The following is an 18,931-nucleotide window of genomic DNA, read 5'->3' on the forward strand; positions in this document are numbered from 1 at the left end:
GTACTGTATCGGTGGTCATTAACCCACGATGTTGGCGGTGCATGGGCATCAGCGATTCGCCTATTTCTCCGCTCCAGCTTCAACACAAGGTACATAGAGTCGATTGCGCCTCACCATCGCCCACGTCGTGCCGGGCGTGCGCCGCACTGTGGGGCCCACGGACCGTGGCACGGTCGCCGACTCGGCGTCGCCCGCGGACCGTGGGCGTGGGCCACGGTCAGGCTTTCGGCGAAAGTTTCGCGTCGTCGCGCATTCGACAGTGGACGAATCGATACAGATGCCAAATGGCGGGTGAGCAGTAACACTCAGAGTATAACATTCCCGCCAGACAAGGCGCCACTCGCTCCATAGTACTAGACGATGCAAGTTTGGCAAAGCGGCTTGGAGCGGGATCAATTGAACAACCTTCACGTGACCCCGCAGACCGGCTGGGTGGCTGTCGGGGATGTGTCTCTTTCTGTAGCATCACAGACACCCTCGGTGCTTCGGTCCGGATGAAGCCCTCTCAGCTCACTTCTCAATTGGCCGACAACTAAACCTGCGCCATGGCGAACACCGCGAACAAGCTCGACATGGTATCACCCATGGCCGCTGGGCTGTCCCCAAAGGGCTTTAACGCCATGAAGTCCCCCGACATTGAGGGTGGTGCCCTGCGCGCTGGTGGTGCCGTCAACGTCTGGAGCCGCGAGTACATCGGTATCATCGTGCAGTACGCGGCTGTCGGTATGATCTACGGCACGCTGCCCGGCACCGTTTACCCGTTCCTCTTCAACTACCTCAACATGGAGAGCACGCAGGTGGTGTCCGCCACGGTGCTGCTCAACCTGCCGTGGTCGTTCAAGCTCTTCTACGGCATGATCACCGACTGCGTCCCCATCTTCGGTTACCGCCGTCGCCCATTCATGATCATCGGCTGGACGCTGTGCTTCATCATGCTCCTTGTCATGGCCTGCATGAAGGCCGGAGACCCGTACTACCCGGAGTACGCCTACGCGTCGATGAACGTCACAACGCTGTCCCCCGATATTATTGCCACCTTCAACACGGACGCCCCCTCCACTGGCAGCAAGTTCATCGTGCTCATGATGTTGGCGGCCATCGGCTACGTGGGTGCCGATGTGGCCGCTGACGCCATGATGGTCGAAGTCGCCCAGCGCGAGCCCGAGGCCACGCGCGGCTACACGCAGACCACGATCTACATGGTCCGCACGGTGTTCGTGACCATCTCCAGCATTCTCACGGGCTTTGCCTTCAACGGCAAACACTACGGTGGCGACTTTGACTTCTCGCTGAGCTTCCCGCAGCTCATGATCATCTTGACCGTCCTGTGCCTGCCGGTGATGCCCCTCACGTGGTTCTTCATCAAGGAGGAGAAGCACGAAGGCATGGTGTTCAGCAAATACATGAGTGAGCTCTGGGGTCTCGTCCAGACGCGCCCGATGTACCAGGTCATCGCCTACAAGTTCTTCTCGGGCATTTTCGAGAACTTCACGATCACGTCGTCCTCGGCGATGCAGGCCTACTGGGCTGGTGTGACCCCGCTGAACGAGAAGATCCTGGCCATTATCGGCAACGGCATCTTCGCCATCACGCTGTACTGCACAGGCAAGTACGGCCTGCACTGGAACTGGCGGTGGATGCACGCCACAATGATCGTCGCGGTGACTTTCCTGGACGCCATTGTGACGTTCCTCACGACCTGGGACGTCATTCGCAACCAGTGGTTCTGGCTAGGTGTCCCCGTCGTGGAGAATCTCCCGAGCGGCATGTCGTTCGTCATCGGAACATACGTGGTGGTGGAGCTGGCAGGGGAGGGCAACGAAGGCGCGGTGTACGGCCTCGTCGGATCGGTGTCCAACCTCGCGATCCCCTTCGCTAGCACCATCACCAAGAACGTCGACGGCGCCTTCGACGTGGCCAACAAAGACATCGCCAGCGACACCAACCACGTGCGCTGGGAGGTGACGTACATCCTGATCATCCGCTACGCCATGAACCTGGCCGGCCTGCTCTTCCTGCCGCTGCTGCCCAAGCAAAAGGCCGAGACCAACGAGCTCAAGCGCAACGGAGGCTCCAGCCGCATCTTGGGCTTCGCGACGCTGGCCTACTTCGCCTTCGCGCTCGTGTGGTCCACCATGGTCAATATCATGTCCATCTTCCCGTCCACCTCCTGTCTGCGAATCGTGGGCGGCACTGGCTGTTAAAACGTGCAGCAACAAACTACATAGAGCTCTTGCGTCTCCATTCGCAACGTAACCATGTCAATGCAAGCCACGCCGTTCATCCATGTGAAGGCAACTTCAACAATACCTCGCTATAGTGACTACTCCAAGTATCGCTATGCAATGCACCACCCCATTCCAGCGGACGAAGCCCACCGACTGCAGTGGAGCGACACTCACCCGAAAATCGTTGCGCACATCATAACCTCCGGACCTGGAGCAGCTGTGTAACATCGCGAGTAAAGACCCTCACTCTCGCTATACAGTAAAGACCATCACTCACAACTATGCCACTATAACGAGGGAGTGGGGTTTCATCCTTGTATCCTTGTAGACGGACACTCACTTGTCAATCTTCCGGCGTCCGCGCACATCATGTCCGCCACGCCCTCAGCCGCGTCTGCCTTCGCCGCTCCTTCACCGCAACTGTCGGCCGACTTGCAGCAATTCCTGGACCTCTTGGAGCGTGGCAAGGACTCAGCGGCGCTCGTGCACATGCGCAAGGGCCGCCTCCAGCTCGAGTCCTTCGTGCGCAGACAGCTCGCCGACGCGCAAACCTTCGAGCAGGTGATCGCGAGGGAGTCCGAGCAGTGGGCGGAGCACGTGGCTCAGGCGCAGAAGGACAATGACGTGAGGGTGCAGCAGCGCTACGTGCTGCCGGAGCTGCTGTCGGGGCTGCAGCTCGTGCACGACATCAAGGTGGGGAGGCCCGGCAGACCTGACGACGCCGTGTACCTCAAGTCGCAGTTCGCCAGGGAGCGGCTGCCGCGAGGCAACTGCATCGCCGAGTGGCCGACGCAAGACGCCACCTGCTTCTTCCCGCTCGTGCGCGGATACAGGAAGTTCACGGGCCAAGAGGACGACGGCGAGCTCAAGAAGCGCGCGGGCGACGAGGAGGAGGCGGAGCAGCTGTCCAGGTTCTTCACCAAGCCGCAAGAGCAGAGCAGGTGGGTGATCTCGACCACCAAGGAAAACGGCGAGGCTGGCCACTTGTCGGTGCTGAAGCGGAGCGACGGACAGTTCGTCTTCGTGCTCGGGTCCAAGAACACACATCTGATGGCGCAGACCGTCGAGGACATCGAGCGCACGAGAGAAGCCGCGAGGCAAGGAAACGGAGGGGACCCGTACCTCGCTGCTGCGCCCATTGGTACTGCTATCCTGCGCATGCTGTTTGCTCTCGAGCCAACCAAGCGGACGCTGCTGTGCGAGTTCTTATGGCAGACGCGAGCCACAGCGTCCTTTGAGGTGCTCTGCCCGGACCACCAGCACGTGCAGTTGCTGGACTACCTGTCGGAAGACACGCCTGTGTTCTACGGCTTGTCGCTGATGGCCTATAACTCACTGGAGGGTGCCGAGATCTGCGTGAACCCCGTACTGCTGTACGAGTTCATGCGTGCACTCGGAGTTCGTACCGTGGTCTACGATGTCGTTGAGTTCAATGTAGACGCCTTCGAGGCAGCGCTCGAGCGCAGCAAATGCGCCTATCAACACGAAGGCGGCGTTCATCTGTTCTTGGACGAAGACGCCGCTGTAATTGGCATGCAGAAGCACAAGAGCATTTGGTACGTGTGTCTGCGCGCCATTCGAGAGAAGGCCAAGACATTCTGCCGTACGCTCAACTCGAAGAAACCTCCCAAGGGCAGGGCCAAGCCGTTGTTGCCGAAAGATGCGCTGAAGCTAGCAAAAAAGCGATGCAAAAGCGCTTTCAAACCATCCCAGCGTTCTTGCGCATCTCGGACGAGGTCTCAAACGCCTACGAGGCGTTAGGTGAGCAATTCATCGAGTACTTGTTTGAAGAAGAGCTGTTCTGTGGACTTGCGGACGGCAAGGAACAGGAGGAGAAGTGCAAGCACGTTGCTAGAGACGTTGCGGACCTCTTCCCGGTCGTGTGGAAAAGGTTTCTAGAGCATACAGGTCTGAGCGATGCCATCGGACAGTAAATAACAATAGAGAACATCATAGATTATACTACACGCCGAACTTGAGGATCAACTCGCGTGATAAACCAACATGCTCGCTCGCTCATATTTGGTTGGTCTTGTCTTGCCACCACCAGGTTTTAACGGTGCCGTCGTGAGAGCTTGACGCGAGTAATGCCTGCTTCTCGTGCCAGCGCGCATTGTAGGTTACGCCGCGGTGACCGGCCAGCCGCTCCAGCAACTTGCCTGTAGCCACCTCCCACACGTACACGTAGCCGTCTTCGGAGCCGCCGAGCACGAAACTTTCCCTTGGACCAAACGATGCCCGCACAATGTTTTTGGCAGTGTTCTGGTGGCCCTTGAAACGCTGCAGCGGTCGCTGTTCAGCGTGTCGACTACCCGAAAACGTGCTACTGCCCCCGCTGATGCTACCACTTGCACTCAGGTTGTTGCTGCTGCCACCGTAGCCAGTTCCACCCGAAATTCCGGTGCCATTGGCGGAAGAATAGCCCGTACCAAAGCCATTGGAAAGGCCCGCATTGCCCCCAACAGAGAAACTACTGAGTGATCCGCTTGACCCGCTACTCGATGCACCGCTGCTCAGCCCTGTGGACAAGTGAGCACGTGGAGTATGAAGCATACGCAAGTCCCAAAGACGGTTGCTGTTGTTCCGTGAACCACTCAGCAGCGTGTAGCACTTTGATGCGTTTCCGCATCAAAGTGCAGCTCGGCAGCCACAGCGTCATCTTTGATGGCGCTGCATACGTACAGCGGTACCTCATTTGGAGGTACCGAGTTCCCATACCGGTCCGTAATCTCGGACGCGGACGGCATCCACGGATCGCGCGCTGCAGGCGCAACGCGCGGAGAGCCTTGAGCTTTGATATCACGCGCTGCAGCAGCAGCGCGTGGAGTACTGAGAGCCCCAGCGGAAGCGAGTGGGGTATTGCTCTCAGTACGCGAACGCTTCGAACTCGAAGCGTCCGATTCGTCCCCTTCGCGCGGGCGAATGTTCTTGGCATGAGGGTCGAGCGATTCGCTCGACACTGAGTCTTTGCGCTTTGAGGGTGAGTCTTTCTCGCCCTCCATATCTTCATCGTCGTCGTCGAAGTCGACGATGTCGCCGTACTTCGCCTTCTGGCGTTCGAAATAGTCGTCGATGGAGAGATGACTCCCCACCGACTTAGAAGACTTCTTCTGAGGCGCGCTCATCGTTGAATGAGCGCGGATTTCTTCTCCAAACGCGGAGAATTGACGAAGGTCAATTCCAAAGATTGACGTGCGGGGACCCCGCGCGTCTAACCTTAAGGGGGGATGGTGTAACGGGGTTACACGCACAAGTGGCTACAAGCCACTTGTGAATTTAACAGATAGGTTATCTGTTAAAAGTTTTAGATACTTCCTCACCTTGGTGTAAGACACACCAATGGATACATTGAAGTGGGCCACCACAGTGAGTGGTCCACACATACCCAAAAGATCCTATTGGTAGAAAGAAGCATCTTTCTACCAATCAGGGACATGCATATTGGCGGGGCTCTGACAGCCAGCCGCTGCCAACCCCTTTTATAGATGATAAACAGTTTTTAGCAGATTTTAGAGGAAGATCAATTTACAAACAATACAGTTCTCATTTTACCTAATCTAAGTCACTTGGAATCCTTTCTTACTTAACTCATATTTGTGTATTCAAATATAATTAACCTAAGTAATTACTAAGTACTTACGCTTCCTCATACACGTTGCGCAACGTGTAAGCTAAAGTAGTGAGTCAAGTTAGACCCACAACAAGCGCGATGTGGCCCACTTTCTTGCAGCGGTGGCAAGTAGCCGTAATTTCCCCCCCTTTAAGGTTAGACGCGCGGGGTCCCCGCACGTCAATCTTTGGAATTGACCATTCGTCAATTCTCCGCGTTTGGAGAAGAAATCCGCGCTCATTCAACGATGAGCGCGCCTCAGAAGAAGTCTTCTAAGTCGGTGGGGAGTCATCTCTCCATCGACGACTACTTCGAACGCCAGAAGGCGAAGTACGGCGACGTCGTCGACTTCGACGACGACGATGAAGATATGGAGGGCGAGGAAGACTCACCCTCAAAGCGTAAAGACTCAGTGTCGAGCGAATCGCTCGACCCTCATGCCAAGAACATTCGCCCGCGCGAAGGGGATGAATCGGACGCTTCGAGTTCGAAGCGTTCGCGTACTGAGAGCAATACCCCTCTCGCTTCCGCTGGGGCTCTCAGTACTCCACGCGCTGCTGCTGCAGCGCGTGATATCAAAGCTCAAGGCTCTCCGCGCGCTGCGCCTGCAGCGCGCGATCCGTGGATGCCGTCCGCATCCGAGATTGCGGACCGGTATGGGAACTCGGTACCTCCGAATGAGGTGCCGCTGTACGTATGCAGCGCCATCAAGGATGACGCTGTGGCTGCCGAGCTGCACTTTGATGTGGAGACGCATCAAAGGCGCGATTACTACATCGGACTCTTTCATGAGCTCCGATGGTTTCAAAGCAAGAAGACATCTTCTCGCAGCAAAGTGCCCGAGTGGCAGGCACTTTGTCAAAGTTGGAACGCCTTTGTTGATAACTTCAACAAGAGGCCGAGTGCTTACCGTGATCGGATTAAGCAAGCGCGTGATCGCTTCGAGACATACTCGAAGCGTGGAAAGCTGGAGCAACTTCATGTTGCTGCTGAGGAGGCAAATGTGCCGTGCGCTGTGCCCGAGGGCTTTCAGTGCACGAAGTGCTTCCCGGGCGCGGTCCGCTTGAGCGGACCGCGACCTGAACGGGTACACGTCGTTCCGTGTGCCCGAGAGTCTCAAAGAGCTCCGTGCTAAGTTCTTAGCACGTGAGGGTTCGGGCGCTAGCGATGATCGCAGCGCTCGTACTACTTTCGCTGCGCCAGCGCGTACTGCTCCTCGTACGCCCTCACCATTTCCGGAACGTCCTCCAGCAAGACGTTCCGCGGCTCCCATGTATCTCGATGGGGAGGAAATCCTCTCCAACGAATACGAAAACGAACCCTCAAGGGGCTCGTTTTCGGGGTACTATGGTCAACAATCCGCTCAACAATCCGGCGGGTTGAGCCGCGGGCGTCACGGATCGGCGGTGGTGGGGGTGGGAACACGCCCCGGGTATGATCAGCCCCGGGCTGATCAGTATGCGCCTCTCCACGACCGGGTGACCGCCGTGGAGCGTCTGCAGGGCGCTGAGTTCGCCGCCTGAAACAGGAGCTGGCGAACCAGAAGGCCCAAGTCGCGGCGGTCTCGCAGACCGCCTCGAACATCCAGGTCGAGCTGGGGACCCAGATGAAGGGGTTGCTCCAGCGCGTCCGCGCGCTGGAGGAGAGGCTGCTCGTCGCCGAGGCCAAGTCCTCTGCTTCTGCCTCGGCTCCTGCCGAGGCTTCGGGTCAGCCGAGCTAGATGGCTAGTGCTGCAGGTATGGCTTCAGCCGTCCGACGTAGAAGGTCGGATGGAGGCGCATGCTAGACGGTATGTCTAGCGTGTATGCGTTGCCGTGCCGTGCCAATACAGTGAACGGCCCGATGAAGCGCGGAGCAAGCAAGCTTGCTCCGAAGTTCGAAACTGCATGTTTAGGCAGGTTTTGTGTAGCTAACAAAACTAATGAACCAACTTCGAATTCATTTGTGTTGCCTCTGCCACATTGTCTGCGTTCAGCTTCTGTTGATCAACAGAAGCTGCTATTGTGTCTTGGACAAACCGAATCACGGCTTGTCTTTTTGTAAGGAAGTTGATTGCATCCGAGCTGAAGTTATTCAGCTCGCTCTCCGCTAGAGGCCCGGCCTCTGCGTGGTTTCTTTGCGGCGTCTGCGCCCTGCGCAGACCCGTGGTCGTTAGCCTTGTTCTTGGGGGAGTCTGCGCCCTGCGCAGACTCATGTGGTTTGTCCATTGTTGCAGCTGACACTGTGCAAGTGTCAGCGGTTTTCTGCGGCTGCTGTATTGCAGTCGTAGATCCTCCCCCACTTAAAGTGGGAGCCATCTCTCCGAGTAAACTCGGTAGGCGTGGATGCCGCATGGCATTCACGTAGAACGGTGTATGCCCGGTCGAGGCATGCACTGAGTTATTGATGGCAAACTCTGCCATCGATAGACACTCGCTCCAGTATTGGAACGAGTGAGCGTAGCTCTTCAACATGTCGACGAGCACGCGATTCACGCGCTCGGTTTGACCGTCCGTCTGCGGCTGATCCGCAGTCGACATGGAAAGCTGGCTCCCAAGAAGTGTAAACACTTCTTGCCACAGGTGCGCTGTGAAGCGCGGGTCTCTGTCCGACACGATGTCGGACGGCATGCCATGGTGTTTGAACACCATGTCGACGAGCAGACGGGCCGTCTGCTTCGCGGTCGCATCTGCTGGAACCGCAGCAAGATGTACCATCTTGCTGAAGCGGTCTACAAAGACCACAATACCGGTGTTCCCTCCGCTATCCGGGGGAAGACCAAAGATGAAGTCCAAAGACATGGACTTCCAACACTCCGACGGAGTCGGTAGTGATTGCAGTGGAGCCTGCGCGAATGGTGCAGGCTTTACGCGTTGGCATACCTCGCAAGCACGGATGTACTTGCGCACCCACTTATACTGGTGGTGCCAGTAGAAGTCGCGCGTGAGAAGGACGTAAGTCTTCTCACGTCCGAGATGTCCCGCAGTCGGGGCATCATGATACTCGTACATGATCCGGAGTCGCAGGTCATGGTCATTTGGCACGACAACGCGATCCGCGTTGTCGTCGACTGCATTGTAAAGCAGCAGTCCGTCGTGCACACGAAAGCGGTGTGCACGCGCTCGAAGGTGCTTGGGCAGCTTCTGACGGGACTTGTCAGAAGGCGCTGTGCCATAGGCCAGCAGAGTTGCGCGTCCGCGTCGTGCGCGTACGCGGCCTTCACATCATCCAACAGAGATGATGTGGGTTTGCTCGATCGCATGGCGTCAATGGCATTGGCGTCAACAGCTTCTGCATAGTCCGGCCGACGTGATAACGCGTCGGCCACTACATTCAATCTTCGGGGTTTGTATTCGACCCGGAAGTTATACTCCGCAAAGAATGAGAGCCATCTCGCCATTCTTTGTGAAATGTGTGGCGACTTCACTGCGGTGCGCAGTGATGCATGGTCGGTGTAGACCACAAATGGTCTACTCCCAAGCAAATACACTCGGAACTTTGCGAGTGCATACTTCATGGCAAGGAGTTCCTTGTCATGCACCGGATAGTTGCGCTCAGCTGGTTTCAGCTGACGCGATTGGTAGTAGACGACACGATCACGGCCCTCGTGATCGTGCTGCATCAACGCGCATCCGATCGCGAAATCGGACGCGTCACATACGACGTGAAATGGACGATCTTGGTCAGCGACGGCCAAGATCGGCGACTCAGTCAAACCCCGCTTGACTGCATCGAATGCCTTTTGGCAATCGGTTGTCCAATTCCACACAGCTTCTTTCTTAAGAAGTTGTGACAGCGGGCGGATCTTGCCCGCATAGTCCTCCACGTACTTGCACAAGTACGTGGCCAAGCCAAGGAACTGCCTCAGTTCCTTGACACTTGAAGGCGTTGGCCATTCATTGATCACTCTGACCTTTTCCGGGTCAGGGCGAACACCATTCTTCCCTACGAGACACCCGAGGACGGGTATCCCGCTCGCCCCGAAGATACACTTCTTCAGGTTCGCGTAGAGCTTATGCTTTCGCATAAGCTCAAGTAGCTTCCGGAGATGCACCCTGTGCATCTCTACGTCGGTCTTCCCGTCCACAGCCCGGCTGTGGATGAACACATCATCGAAGTAGCTCGGTGCGAAGTCGCGCACCGAGCGCAACAAGTGCGTCACGCACCTGTTGAAAGTCGCAGGGGCGTTCTTAAGCCCCTGTGGCATCACTAGCCATTCCCAGAGCATGCCGCTTGGCGTGCTCACTGCCGTGAGAGGGATATCGCTCTCACGCATTAGGATCTGATAGAATCCGTCCCGCAAGTCGAGAGCACTGTAAACGGTGCTCCCGGCCATCGAATCGATGATAACATCTTTTCGCGGTATCGGCGTCTGCGCCGGTACCGTCGCATCGTTCAGCTTGTTGTAAGCATGAACGATACGCCATCCGCCCTGTGGCTTTTTGACACAGAACGTCGGAGCACTGTGCGGGGACTTCGATTCCCGCACTTGTCCTGCTTTGCGACGACTTTCAAAGAAGTCGTCGATTGCTTTGACTTGCTCTCGCGGCAGTGGCCACTGCCGCGTGACACAGTACTTCGTGCCCGGCACGAGATCAATCTCGTGCTGAATTCTCTTATCCTGCGGAAGCTCCGCAGGAATCTCTTCCGGGAGTACGTCTTTGTACTCCCTCAACAATTCGTAATAGGGACTCGACTTCAGCGAGTCCCAACCTTGTTCCTCGAAGCGCTCCGCCTTCGTCTTCACACTGAGAGTGTCTTCACTCTCAGTGGTACTTCCCATGAAGAGCTGCCTCAGCTCTTCGCTCTCGCTCGCCGTTCTTTCGCTGTCCGAAAGAACGCAGACTTGCTCGATGCGTCCATCGTGCAAGTCGCGCGTGAAGCGCTTCCAGCTCATGGCTGAAAGCGAATTCAACTCCGACGCCATCGTCGGAGGACTAGCGAGTTCCATCTCACGATACTGGAATCCAGTATCGGTGCGCGTCAAGACGCTTAGCGTCTCGACATCCGGCGTTTGCGCCCCAGTCTGCCCAGCAGACTGCTCTTGTTGCGTCTCGGTCCCGGACCGAGACTTGCGCAGCGTTTTCCGCTTGCGCCGTCTTCTTGTTGTGCGGAGCCCGGCTCCGCACAGTTGTTCTTCTTGTCCAGGCCCGGCCGTGGACAGTCGTTCGCCGGCGGACCCTGTCCGCGGGCGCGCGGTATCAAGCCCGGCTTGACCGCATTTTCCTTCGTGCAGCCCGGCTGCACGGTAATGTGTCCCTTCGCCGGCAGACCCTGTCTGCGGGCGCGCGATATCAAGCCCGGCTTGATCGCATGGCGCTTCGTCGTGCAGCCCGGCTGCACGACAGCATGTAAATTGTGTCAGTGCGGTACGTTTGCAACCGCCCGCACTGTTTGCAGCGTCAACTCCCGGAGTTGACACGCCTTCGTCACCTCGACGCCAATCATTGGCGGAGCCCCTCATGACCGAGGGTGCGTCGGCTCCCGGAGCCGACGCGTCGTTGTCGACCTGACCACTTCGGGTCAGGGACTGTCCCTTACACGCTTGAACGTGGGTGTTGGTTCCCGGAACCAACACATCTTTTTCTTCCGACGTCGGCAGCATTGCCGACGTGGGTCTCACTTGTGCGCGCCCTCGCGCACTTCCTGGGCACTCCGGGACAGCAGCATGAAGCGCTGTCTCGACTGGTGAGCCGCGCGCACCTGCTGGTGCGCGCGCTGCGGTAACAGGGCCATCGCTCTCTGTTCCGCTGTCGCGTCCGAAGCGCACGAGCGTGCGCTTCTTCCGGTCTATCACCGGATCATGCCGTGCAAGCCACGGCATGCCCATTACCACGTCGAACTTATCGTCCAGGTCCAGGACGATAAAGTGTTCGACAAACACTCGTTGTTTGTACGAGAAGCGCACGTTCACGACGCGCTTCTCGGTCTTCACGATGGCACCTGTTGCCAGTCGTACCTCCAGAAGACTTCGAGGTGTATCTACCTCCTCGAAGTCAAGTCTCGACAGGCTTCGTAGTCGAACAAAGTTGTTCGACGCGCCTGAGTCTACCAATGCTCGAAGAGAGTCACTCGCTCTCTTCGAGTAAACCTTCAAGATGACTAGGTTTGGCCTGTCATCTTGTTTCTTGCAGTGAGAGCTGGTCTCACTGGGGGCTGCAGTCCTCAGTGTCGCGTGCCCGATGTCGGCACGCGCGACTGCATTACCAGTAGGGCGCCCCGCGCCTACTGGATGTTCGCGTTTTTGTTGGTCCGCGGCGATGCCTAGCATCGCCACGACGGCCACCTCCAGGGGCATGGGAGCTGTGCACTCCCGTGCAAAGTGACCGATCCTTCCGCAACGGAAGCATCGCACGTTACCTCCCCTGCTGTTGGTAACCAGCAGTTGTTGCATTCGAGAGGTCCATTGGTTCTGGACCTCCCGGCCTCGCTACCGGGCGCGGTTGCGGCCTCGGCGCGTTCACATGCAGTTTAGCCTGCCGCAGGCTAAACTCTTCTTGCATGGCAAGGGTGATTGCTGCTTCGAGAGTACTCGGGTACTCTCGGAAGAGATAGGTCTTCACGGGCCCATCTCTCAGCCCCTTCATGAACGTGACGACCTTGGTCGCCTCGTCAATCGGGTTAGTCACGATATTTGATACCAAATATCGTGCGCGCTGCGCGTAAGCATGGACGTCATGCTTACCCTGCTGAAGGTCGAGGAACTCCGCCCTCGACCGGAACTCGCTTGCGGGGGCTCAAACGCTTGTTTGAGCTCCTCTTTGAACACTTCGTACGTACTGAAGCACGTACGATCGGAGAGTCGGCGTCCATACGCCCAACTCCATGCGCGTCCGCCAAGGCAGGACATGGCGAACGCGACCTTCGACAGCGGGTCGACGATGCGTCGAGCCGCTATGGCTGTGTCGAGCTCGACAAGCCATCGGAGGAGAGGCTCGCCCTCTCTTCCCACGTAATTGCTTACGCTCAACTTTAATGGTTGAGCACGCGGTGTCGTCCCTGACGACGCCGTCACTGAAGAAGCAGCATCACGCTGCTCCTTCATGATGAAGCCCAGAGCAACACCATGTTGCTCCGTCGGTGATAGCGTACGCAGCATCGTGGCTATCGCCGCTTCTCCAATGACTGTTGACAGTCGTTGGAGGGCTTCCCACTCTGGGTCAGACAGGTGGGGGCAGTCAGCGCGTGCAGCATGCGTTGCAGGCGTGTTGGATCTCTCCATGGGCACCTCCGTGCTCATGTGGTTCTCGGCTCCGCGTTCGTACACCGCGTACGAACGTCAAGCAGTCGGTCGTTGGACGGACTACAAAGTGCTACCAGGTGTAGTGGGTCTAACTTGACTCACTACTTTAGCTTACACGTTGCGCAACGTGTATGAGGAAGCGTAAGTACTTAGTAATTACTTAGGTTAATTATATTTGAATACACAAATATGAGTTAAGTAAGAAAGGATTCCAAGTGACTTAGATTAGGTAAAATGAGAACTGTATTGTTTGTAAATTGATCTTCCTCTAAAATCTGCTAAAAACTGTTTATCATCTATGAAAGGGTTGGCAGCGGCTGGCTGTCAGAGCCCCGCTAATATGCATGTCTCTGATTGGTAGAAAGATGCTGCTTTCTACCAATAGGATCTTTTGGGTATGTGTGGACCACTCACTGTGGTGGCCCACTTCAATGTATCCATTGGTGTGTCTTACACCAATGCGAGGAAGTATCCAAAAGTTTTAACAGATAACCTATCTGTTAAATTCACAAGTGGCTTGTAGCCACTTGTGCGTGTAACCCCGTTACAGACACTGTGCAAGTGTCAGCGGTTTTCTGCGGCTGCTGTATTGCAGTCGTAGATCCTCCCCCGCTTAAAGTGGGAGCCATCACTCCGAGTAAACTCGGTAGGCGTGGATGTCGCATGGCATTCACGTAGAACGGTGTATGCCCGGTCGAGGCATGCACTGAGTTATTGATGGCAAACTCTGCCATCGATAGACACTCGCTCCAGTATTGGAACGAGTGAGCGTAGCTCTTCAACATGTCGACGAGCACGCGATTCACGCGCTCGGTTTGACCGTCCGTCTGCGGCTGATCCGCAGTCGACATGGAAAGCTGGCTCCCAAGAAGTGTAAACACTTCTTGCCACAGGTGCGCTGTGAAGCGCGGGTCTCTGTCCGACACGATGTCGGACGGCATGCCATGGTGTTTGAACACCATGTCGACGAGCAGACGGGCCGTCTGCTTCGCGGTCGCATCTGCTGGAACCGCAGCAAGATGTACCATCTTGCTGAAGCGGTCTACAAAGACCACAATACCGGTGTTCCCTCCGCTATCCGGGGGAAGACCAAAGATGAAGTCCAAAGACATGGACTTCCAACACTCCGACGGAGTCGGTAGTGATTGCAGTGGAGCCTGCGCGAATGGTGCAGGCTTTACGCGTTGGCATACCTCGCAAGCACGGATGTACTTGCGCACCCACTTATACTGGTGGTGCCAGTAGAAGTCGCGCGTGAGAAGGACGTAAGTCTTCTCACGTCCGAGATGTCCCGCAGTCGGGGCATCATGATACTCGTACATGATCCGGAGTCGCAGGTCATGGTCATTTGGCACGACAACGCGGTCCGCGTTGTCGTCGACTGCATTGTAAAGCAGCAGTCCGTCGTGCACACGAAAGCGGTGTGCACGCGCTCGAAGGTGCTTGGGCAGCTTCTGACGGGACTTGTCAGAAGGCGCTGTGCCATAGGCCAGCAGAGTTGCGCGTCCGCGTCGTGCGCGTACGCGGCCTTCACATCATCCAACAGAGATGATGTGGGTTTGCTCGATCGCATGGCGTCAATGGCATTGGCGTCAACAGCTTCTGCATAGTCCGGCCGACGTGATAACGCGTCGGCCACTACATTCAATCTTCCGGGTTTGTATTCGACCCGGAAGTTATACTCCGCAAAGAATGAGAGCCATCTCGCCATTCTTTGTGAAATGTGGCGACTTCACTGCGGTGCGCAGTGATGCATGGTCGGTGTAGACCACAAATGGTCTACTCCCAAGCAAATACACTCGGAACTTTGCGAGTGCATACTTCATGGCAAGGAGTTCCTTGTCATGCACCGGATAGTTGCGCTCAGCTGGCTTCAGCTGAAGCGATTGGTAGTACACAACACGATCACGGCCCTCGTGATCGTGCTGCATCAACGCGCATCCGATCGCGAAATAGGATGCGTCATACACGACGTGAAATGGGCGATATTGGTCAGCCGCGGCCAAGATCGGCGCCTCAGTCAAGCCCCGCTTGACTGCATCGAATGCCTTTTGGCAATCGGCTGTCCAATTCCACACAGCTTCCTTCTTAAGAAGCTGTGACAGCGGGCGGATCTTGCCCGCATAGTCCTCCACGTACTTGCACAAGTACGTGGCCAAGCCAAGCCAAGGAACTGCCTCAGTTCCTTGACACTTGAAGGCGTTGGCCATTCATTGATCACTCTAACCTTTTCCGGGTCAGGGCGAACACCATTCTTCCCTACGAGACACCCGAGGACGGGTATCTCGCTCGCCCCGAAGATGCACTTCTTCAGGTTCGCGTAGAGCTTATGCTTTCGCATAAGCTCAAGTAGCTTCCGGAGATGCACCCTGTGCATCTCTACGTCGGTCTTCCCGTCCACAGCCCGGCTGTGGATGAACACATCATCGAAGTAGCTCGGTGCGAAGTCGCGCACCGAGCGCAACAAGTGCGTCACGCACCTGTTGAAAGTCGCAGGGGCGTTCTTAAGCCCCTGTGGCATCACTAGCCATTCCCAGAGCATGCCGCTTGGCGTGCTCACTGCCGTGAGAGGGATATCGCTCTCACGCATTAGGATTTGATAAAATCCATCTCGCAAGTCGAGAGCACTGTAAACGGTGCTCCCGGCCATCGAATCGATGATAACATCTTTTCGCGGTATCGGCGTCTGCGCCGGTACCGTCGCATCGTTCAGCTTGTTGTAAGCATGAACGATACGCCATCCGCCCTGTGGCTTTTTGACACAGAACGTCGGAGCACTGTGCGGGGACTTCGATTTCCGCACTTGTCCTGCTTTGCGACGACTTTCAAAGAAGTCGTCGATCGCTTTCACTTGTTCTCGGGGCAGTGGCCACTGCCGCGTGACACACTACTTCGTGCCCGGCACGAGATCAATCTCGTGCTGAATGCCCTTATCCTGCGGAAGCTCCGCAGGAATCTCTTCCGGGGGTACGTCTTTGTACTCCCTCAACAATTCGTAATAGGGACTCGACTTCAGCGAGTCCCAACCTTGTTCCTCGAAGCGCTCTCGCTTCGTCTTCGCACTGAGAGTGTCTTCACTCTCAGTGGTACTTCCCATGAAGAGCTGCCTCAGCTCTTCGCTCTCGCTCGCCGTTCTTTCGCTGTCCGAAAGAACGCAGACTTGCTCGATGCGTCCATCGTGCAAGTCGCGCGTGAAGCGCTTCCAGCTCATGGCTGAAAGCGAATTCAACTCCGACGCCATCGTCGGAGGACTAGCGAGTTCCATCTCACGATACTGGAATCCAGTATCGGTGCGCGTCAAGACGCTTAGCGTCTTGACATTCGGCGTCACCGCCGCAGTCTGCCCAGCAGACTGCTCTTGTTGCGTCTCGGTCCCGGACCGAGACTTGCGCAGCGTTTTCCGCTTGCGCCGTCTTCTTGTTGTGCGGAGCCCGGCTCCGCACAGTTGTTCTTCTTGTCCAGGCCCGGCCGTGGACAGTCGTTCGCCGGCGGACCCTGTCCGCGGGCGCGCGGTATCAAGCCCGGCTTGACCGCATTTTCCTTCGTGCAGCCCGGCTGCACGGTAATGTGTCTCTTCGCCGGCAGACCCTGGCTGCGGGCGTGCGATATCAAGCCCGGCTTGATCGCATGGCGCTTCGTCGTGCAGCCCGGCTGCACGACAGCATGCAAATTGCGTCAGTGCGGTACGTCTGCAACCGTCCGCACTGTTTGCAGCGTCAACTCCCGGAGTTGACACGCCTTCGTCACCTCGACGCCATTCATTGGCGGAGCCCCTCATGACCGAGGGTGCGTCGGCTCCCGGAGCCGACGCGTCGTTGTCGATCTGACCACTTCGGGTCAGGGACTGTGTGGTTGGTCTAACTTGACTCACTACTTTAGCTTACACGTTGCGCAACGTGTATGAGGAAGCGTAAGTACTTAGTAATTACTTAGGTTAATTATATTTGAATACACAAATATAAGTTAAGTAATAAAAGGATTCCAAGTGACTTAGATTAGGTAACATGAGAACTGTATTGTTTGTAAATTGATCTTCCTCTAAAATCTGCTAAAAACTGTTTATCATCTATGAAAGGGTTGGCAGCGGCTGGCTGTCAGAGCCCCGCTAATATGCATGTCTCTGATTGGTAGAAAGATGCTGCTTTCTACCAATAGGATCTTTTGGGTATGTGTGGACCACTCACTGTGGTGGCCCACTTCAATGTATCCATTGGTGTGTCATACACCAAGGTGAGGAAGTATCCAAAAGTTTTAACAGATAACCTATCTGTTAAATTCACAAGTGGCCTGCAGCCACTTGTGCGTGTAACCCCGTTACACCATCCCCTCTTAAGGTTAGACGCGCGGGGTCCCCGCACGTCAATCTTTGGAATTGACCATTCGTCAATTCTCCGCGTTTGGAGAAGAAATCCGCGCTCATTCAACCATGAGCGCGCCTCAGAAGAAGTCTTCTAAGTCGGTGGGGAGTCATCTCTCCATCGACGACTACTTCGAACGCCAGAAGGCGAAGTACGGCGACGTCGTCGACTTCGACGACGACGATGAAGATATGGAGGGCGAGGAAGACTCACCCTCAAAGCGTAAAGACTCAGTGTCGAGCGAATCGCTCGACCCTCATGCCAAGAACATTCGCCCGCGCGAAGGGGATGAATCGGACGCTTCGAGTTCGAAGCGTTCGCGTACTGAGAGCAATACCCCTCTCGCTTCCGCTGGGGCTCTCAGTACTCCACGCGCTGCTGCTGCAGCGCGTGATATCAAAGCTCAAGGCTCTCCGCGCGCTGCAGGCGCAGCGCGCGATCCGTGGATGCCGTCCGCATCCGAGATTGCGGACCGGTATGGGAACTCGGTACCTCCGAATGAGGTGCCGCTGTACGTATGCAGCGCCATCAAGGATGACGCTGTGGCTGCCGAGCTGCACTTTGATGTGGAGACGCATCAAAGGCGCGATTACTACATCGGACTCTTTCATGAGCTCCGATGGTTTCAAAGCAAGAAGACATCTTCTCGCAGCAAAGTGCCCGAGTGGCAGGCACTTTGTCAAAGTTGGAACGCCTTTGTTGATAACTTCAACAAGAGGCCGAGTGCTTACCGTGATCGGATTAAGCAAGCGCGTGATCGCTTCGAGACATACTCGAAGCGTGGAAAGCTGGAGCAACTTCATGTTGCTGCTGAGGAGGCAAATGTGCCGTGCGCTGTGCCCGAGGGCTTTCAGTGCACGAAGTGCTTCCCAGGCGCGGTCCGCTTGAGCGACCGCGACCTGAACGGGTACACGTCGTTCCGTGTGCCCGAGAGTCTCAAAGAGCTCCGTGCTAAGTTCTTAGCACGTGAGGGTTCGGGCGCTGGCGATGATCGCAGCGCTCGTGTTACTTCCGCTGTGCCAGCGCGTACTGCTCCTCGTACGCCCTCACCATTTCCGGAACGTCCTCCAGCAAGACGTTCCGCGGCTCCCATGTATCTCGATGGGGAGGAAATCCTCTCCAACGAATACGAAAACGAGCCCCTTGAGGGTTCGTTTTCGGGATACTATGGTCAACAATCCGCTCAACAATCCAGCGGGTTGAGCCGTGGGCGTCACGGATCGGCGGTGGCGGGGGTGGGAACACGCCCGGGTATGATCAGCCCCGGGCTGATCAGTATGCGTCTCTCCACGACCGGGTGACCGCCGTGGAGCGTCTGCAGGAGCGCTGAGTTCGCCGCCCTGAAACAGGAGCTGGCGAACCAGAAGGCCCAAGTCGCGGCGGTCTCGCAGACCGCCTCGAACATCCAGGTCGAGCTGGGGACCCAGATGAAGGGGTTGCTCCAGCGCGTCCGCGCGCTGGAGGAGAGGCTGCTCGTCGCCGAGGCCAAGTCCTCTGCTTCTGCCTCGGCTCC

General features: G+C 56.6%; 2 protein-coding genes across 2 annotated transcripts; both read left to right on the forward strand.

Moving 5' to 3' along the window:
- Nucleotides 1-545: 545 nt before the first annotated feature.
- IUM83_17975 (putative transmembrane protein) lies at nucleotides 546-2,204 on the forward strand (the record flags this gene model as incomplete). The annotated part of the gene is made up of 1 exon (XM_067942948.1): nucleotides 546-2,204. The coding sequence occupies one exon, from the start codon at nucleotides 546-548 to the stop codon at nucleotides 2,202-2,204; it is 1,659 nt and encodes a 552-aa protein (XP_067795888.1).
- Nucleotides 2,205-2,597: 393 nt separating this feature from the next.
- On the forward strand, nucleotides 2,598-4,162 carry IUM83_17976 (Transmembrane protein; the record flags this gene model as incomplete). The annotated part of the gene is made up of 2 exons (XM_067942949.1): nucleotides 2,598-3,831; nucleotides 3,942-4,162. The coding sequence occupies 2 exons, from the start codon at nucleotides 2,598-2,600 to the stop codon at nucleotides 4,160-4,162; spliced, it is 1,455 nt and encodes a 484-aa protein (XP_067795909.1).
- Nucleotides 4,163-18,931: the final 14,769 nt, after the last annotated feature.

Source organism: Phytophthora cinnamomi, assembly GCF_018691715.1.
Source record: "Phytophthora cinnamomi strain GKB4 chromosome Unknown Contig18, whole genome shotgun sequence".
Lineage (NCBI taxonomy): Eukaryota > Oomycota > Peronosporomycetes > Peronosporales > Peronosporaceae > Phytophthora > Phytophthora cinnamomi.